Source organism: Rhinopithecus roxellana, chromosome 21 (assembly GCF_007565055.1).
Source record: "Rhinopithecus roxellana isolate Shanxi Qingling chromosome 21, ASM756505v1, whole genome shotgun sequence".
In the NCBI taxonomy this organism is placed as follows: domain Eukaryota; kingdom Metazoa; phylum Chordata; class Mammalia; order Primates; family Cercopithecidae; genus Rhinopithecus; species Rhinopithecus roxellana.
In genome coordinates this window covers 56,575,339-56,581,338 of record NC_044569.1, presented here as the reverse complement: position 1 = coordinate 56,581,338, position 6,000 = coordinate 56,575,339, and the positions used below count along the sequence as shown (strand labels likewise).

The following is a 6,000-nucleotide window of genomic DNA, read 5'->3' as shown; positions in this document are numbered from 1 at the left end:
TAACCCAAAAATAAAACTTTATAGAACGTTAACATTCTCCTGCCTCTTCTTGGGTAACCCTTCCATCCTTGACTTAAAGTAATTACCTGTTGTCATGCTGATTTCATCAGATTATAGAAGAGAGAGAATAATCAACACTTCTGAGGTGGAAAGGACTTTCACATCCCTCCCTGTCATGAAACTGATTAAGAAGTTGAGGCGGAGAGTGGGGAAGGACTTGCTCAGCATGGTAGGGGCTCATTAGCAGCAGAGCTGGGGCAGAACCAGCCCTCTTGCCTTCCGGGCTAATGCACAGTTCCTGGTATTGTGCTTTCCATATTAAATGACCGAGTTGTGTGACCATGTCGCTGACCTCTATCCCTTTCTTGGTGACTTCTCTTTAAGGATAAGGCTTATTTCACAGAAGAGGGCAAGTTCCCCTCAAAGGGAGCTCTTATGGAACAAACTATGGGTATAAAGTCTAAACTAAACATATCTTTGATAAGCGTTGTGCATCTTAGAAAAGAGAGGTTCTGGAATGGTGACTATATACATGTTTCTTTGTGTTTGGGGAGAGAGTCCCAGAGCAGACCGGAGGGAAGGCTAAGTGGTCTCTTATGCTGGGGACCTGGACTGCCTGCTGAAGGCTGAATTTACAGTGATGTGTTTTAGAGAGGGAAACTTAGGAGATGTCGTAGGCCTGGTACTTTGTTATGATTGATACCCTTCTGTTTCTCTCCTGGGACAGGTAGTAGATGCGGTTGGCCTCTGGGTAGGTGACTTTGCTGAGCGGGAGCTTGTAGATGGCGGGGTTGTTGGTCGTCAGGAGCAGGAAGGTGAGAGCTGAGAGACAGAAGGGCCAAGTGCAGGGTGGCAATCCAAACTGGGGGGAAAGAACACAGATAAGCCTTGGTCGTATCAGGTGCTTGCGCTGTTTTAATCAGCCCTTATCAATCACCTACAGCCCTGGGGACAGGAGGGGCTGCTTTATGGGCATTGATGAAGATACTTCATTGATGACCAATATAAATAAAATTATGCCAGTGCTGTTCATCTGCACTGTAACAGGTGAACACACAATCTTCAAAATGCAGCCACTGGGAACCCTAATAATTGGGCTAATATGCCCTTATGTAGAAGTCATCAAAGCATAATATGTCTTTTGTAGAAGCTGTGTTTTGTCAAAAGCTATGTTTCTGGCCAGGTTAGACTTCTAACTCTAGGAACTATGGTCATCCTGTGTCTTCTCCCATCAGCCCCTGTTGGAGAAGTGTCTTTTGCATCTAGTACAATGAGTACTAGACTCATCACAAAACTGTACGACATCAAGTGTTTAGCCGAGGTGTGCACAAATACAATGAGGCCCTCACAATAGCAAAGACTTGGAATCAACCCAAATGTCCATCTGTGACAGACTGGATTAAGAAAATGTGGCACATATACACCATGGAATACTATGCAGCCATAAAAAAGGATGAGTTTGCGTCCTTTGTAGGGACATGGATGCAGCTGGAAACCATCATTCTTAGCAAACTATCACAAGAAGAGAAAACCAAACACCGCATGTTCTCACTCATAGGTGGGAACTGAACAATGAGATCACTTGGACTTGGAAAGGGGAACATCACACACTGGGGCCTATCATGGGGAGGGAGGAGGAGGGAGGGATTGCATTGGGGAGTTATACATGATATAAATGATGAATTGATGGGTGCTGACGAGTTGATGGGTGCAGCACACCAACATGGCATAAGTATACATATGTAACAAACCTGCACGTTATGCACATGTACCCTAGAACTTAAAGTATAATAAAAAAAAAAAAAAAAAAAAAGAGATTTAGCTCACTGGGGAAGACAGGATAGTATCAGGGAAGGCAAATTCTACTGCTTAGAAAAATTCCTTCTTATGCTAAGTCCAAACCACCCATTTTCACTAAAGGTAAGGGAGAGATTTAGGCAGGTGTGACTAGAATGCCCACCCCCTCCTTATCCACAGGATCACCTGGACTTCTCCTTGTTGTCTGCACAAAGTGTGCCCTTGTACCCTTATCTGAGAAGGGGAGGCACCAGCTACAAGTGGGGCTCTGAGCCCTCTGCACTGGGGTTGGGGGCCAGCATGGGCTCCTCCTGACCTCACACATCACCCTACTAGAGCCCAAATGAGGAAGGGGTTCCCAGACTGGCCCGTGACCTTAAGCTTCAGCTCTGGCTCCTCTCTGGCCTGGCTGGGGCTTGACTCCCCTTCTTCTATGGAGGGGAGCTAGTTAGTTGCCGTGGGGCAAGGATATATGCTGCCTCACAAGCTAGCTGGGCAGACATACACAAATTAAATAGTAAGGATTTAAAAATATTTATAGAAGACGATAGAGAGGAATTTGATTTACAAGATAATGCTCCTTAAATTGTCCTCTAAGAAGCTCCTGGCCTACTGATGATAGGAATGGATTGGCCCATAGTTGAAATGTAAATTTTGGGGCCTGGCTCCCTCTGCCTAGCAGGTGCTAAAGTGAGTAGTGTGGCTTGAAATAAGGGAGATGAACTGGGGAATGGTTCTTAGAGGAGAGAGGTTTTCTGCAGGTTTGGGGAAACTAAGAGGACACCAGGAAGGACGTTGTAGGCATGTTCTGAACCTGTGTCAACTCACCACAGAAAACATGTTATCCAGGGCAGCACCCAGATAGGCAGCAAACAGTGCTAGAAAAAAAAAACAAGAAATAGACCAGTAACTATTTAATAGCACCTCGAGATTGGTCTACATATTCTCTTCCCATCAATTTTATGCCACAAATGCTATCTCTAAGATTTTTAAAAAATTTGAGTTATGTTTCCATTCTTTGGAGCTTTAAAAGTGTTAAATTCCATGCAAATGTCGGCACAGCGAAGACAGCAGATGAACTTGTTAAAAAGGGCCAGAATTGAGCTGTTACAGTTCTCTTGGGTCCCACCACCTTGCATTCCAGTAAAGGAACATTTAACAGCATAAGCCATAAATGAAAATTTTACTATACGGCGAAGGCAAGTGAATCCCAGAACTCCCTACTGGAATATTTCATCAAAAGTTATTAACATAATATGGGTTTCTAGGGAAGAGCAGCATTCTGAAAGCTTGAGGAAGACTAGACATGCCCAGTGCCTTGACGTGTAGCCCCTATGGAAGGCACGATCAGGCTGACCACTGGGAATGAGCCCCGTGTCGGCAACAGGGGAGAAGCTATTAAAATGTGCTAGTGTAATTGGCCTTTGCTTCCAAATCCTTCATTTCTCACTGAGAACATCCCAGTTGTCCTTAGGATTATATTAACAAGAGCTGACCTTTATTAGTGTGTTATTGTATGCCCTGCTAGTAGCAATACTGCCATAGCTTTCAGGATTCCTACAGTGTAAGCACTATTATTGTCGTCATTTCACACATGAGAAAACTGAGACTCAGAGAGGTGAAATAATAGGACTGTTTGGCCTATATTTCAGTTGGAGAAGTCTCTTTTGTTTTGGAGGTAGAGATTCAAGGTGAAAGAGTAGATGAGATTAAAGAATGAGTTACACAGCCAGGAGCGGTGCCGCATGTCTGTAATCCCAGCACTTTGGGAGGCTAAGACGGGAGGATCACTTGAGCCCAGGAGTTTGAGACCAGTCTGGGCAACAAAGCAAGATATCATCTCTACAAAAACCAAAAACATTAACTGGGTGTGTTGGCATGTGCCTGTAATCTCAGATACTTGGGAGGCTGAGGCAGGAGGATGGCTTGAGCCCAGGAGTTTGAGGCTGCAGTGAACTATGATCATGCTAGTTACTGTGCTCTAGCCTGGGTGACAGAGCAAGACCTGGTCTCAAAAAACAGCAAACAAACAAATGAAAGAGAATGAGTTAGATGAGTTATATGAAGTGGAGTGTGCGGCTATCAATGGGCATCATGGGTCACACGAGGCAGCTTATTCTCTGAGAGCGAACAGGAGCCCATGCCATCCTTTGTGTTTGCTGAATCTTCATTTAACTAGAGATAATAGAGCTTAGCGCTTACTGGATATTCACTATGTGTCAGCATTATTCTCATCATGTTCACAAATGATCTAATTTGATCCTGACAACAGCTGTAGGAGTTGGGCACTGTGAGTATCAGACATTGAGAGTTCAAGCAGCTTGCCCAGGATTACATGGCTAACAAGTGGTGGAGCCCCAGCCATCTGGCTCTGGGAGTGGGCTCTTAACCCGCCTCTCAGATCTGAGGTTGAAAAGACAGAGGCAAACCAAGCACCACCAAGGCCCCAGGATAAACGGGAGCCAGATGGCCCGAGAGGGACTCTGGGCTTGGTCTGTGAAGAATGGAAGATTCCAACTCCATCCATCTTCCCTGGAATCCAGAGCCAAAGGATTCATTCTCTCTCCCTCTTCTCCCACTGATATTTGCTATTTTATCCAATTTGGTGGTGTTACTAGCAGGAAAACCCTCTGAAAACCCCGCGTGGACTCCTGTGTGGCTGTAGGGCTTGCAGAGTTGGGAGAGAGGAGGAAGGTTAGAAGAAGGAAGACGAAATGAGACATGCAGCCTGCCTGGGCTGCAGGGAGAACTGTCTGTCTCAGATGATGTGCAGAGCAGGCTGTGGTGGAAGGAACCTTTGTGACAGGATGCCTGGCCACCTGGCCTGTCTTATCCATCACTGACTGTGTGATGTTGGAAAGGGGCTTAACTGTTCTGGGCTTGAATTTTTTCACTGGTAGAGAAAGCACTGGCTTCAGGAAACAGTGTGGTGTCCTGAAAAGAGCACAGTCTTTTACAGTCAGGCAGACCTGACTTCAAGCAATGTATTTAGCTTCCTTTAGCCTCATTTCTCCATCTGTGAAATGGGGGTATTAATATCATCCACACACTTTACAGGGCTGGTGGGAAGATTAAATGCGATGGCCTGTGCCAAAGTTTCACAGCTCCAGCTCCGGGGACACCTTGGACGGGGCAATTCCTTATTGTGGGGGGCTGTCCTGTGTATTGTAGGGTGTTTAAGAGCATCTCTGGCTTTTACCCATTAGATGCCAGTAGCACTTCCCCCAGCCTCAGGTATGACACACAAAAATGTCATCAGACATTGCCAAATGTTGCTGGGGAAGGGGAAAATCACCCCTGGTTGAGAACCACCAGGGTAATATCTGACATAATTTGGGCATTTAAGATTTGTTTGTTGAATATGAATATTCCTTAGTGAATAAGCAGAACTTGGAGTTGGTATCCAGGGATATCCTGTAATGTCCTTTCCCAGCTGGTATCCTAGATATCCTTGTCCTCTGAGACTCTGGACAGAAGTTACAGCTCTAGGCTCTGGATGCAGCCAACTGCCCACCCCCCTATGCCCCCCACTGACTCCCCAACCGGGCCACCTGCTCTGATCTTACGTGGAGTTCGTGGGCCACTAAGAGAGCCTAGAGTGGCACAGTCTTGACTCTGAATCTAAAAATTTCAGGACTCCTTGACTTTTCATTTCTAGCATTCAAACTTTTAATTTTTAATGGGATGAGGCCCAAACCAATTTAATAATATAAATGATGACTGATTTTAAAGATAGCTGAGCATTTAGAATTTTTGTCATTGGGACATTTTTATGGAAGGAAGGAACTTAGGCATAGGTCTAGTTTCAGATCATGTAAAAATGCCAGCCTATTAAGAAGTTAAAGTTAATTTAAATTAAAATATTAACAGTGACATTTATTTCCAGTGGGGCTATTCTGCCTGTGAAGGAGCTATCATTCCCTCCTGCTCTCACTACCTCCTGGTTGCCTATCAATGGGCCCTACACGCAAGTAAGCTTGACTACGCGTTCCAGATTTTCTAGATGGCCTCAACTTCTTTTTTTCATTGAACCTATAAAAACATTTGTTTGTGAGGCTGAGTGGGCAGATCACTTGAGCCCAGGACCAGCCTGGGAAACAGTGCAGCCCTGTCTCTACAAAATATATATATAAAAATTAGCTGGGCATGGTAGTGCATGCCTATAGCCCCAGCTACTCAGGAGGCTGAGGTGGGAGGATCACT

General features: G+C 45.1%; 1 protein-coding gene across 1 annotated transcript in view; it reads right to left on the bottom strand.

The window, feature by feature from the left end:
• Positions 1-400: 400 nt before the first annotated feature.
• SLC14A2 (solute carrier family 14 member 2) overlaps positions 401-6,000 on the bottom strand; it is a 58,361-nt gene continuing 52,761 nt past the window's right edge. The window contains exons 18-19 of the mRNA XM_030926010.1: positions 2,626-2,675; positions 401-862 (exon numbers count right to left, since the gene is read on the bottom strand). Coding sequence (XP_030781870.1) covers positions 662-862; positions 2,626-2,675 — 251 coding nt within the window. The 3' untranslated portion in view covers positions 401-661. The remainder of the gene's footprint in view (positions 863-2,625; positions 2,676-6,000) is intronic.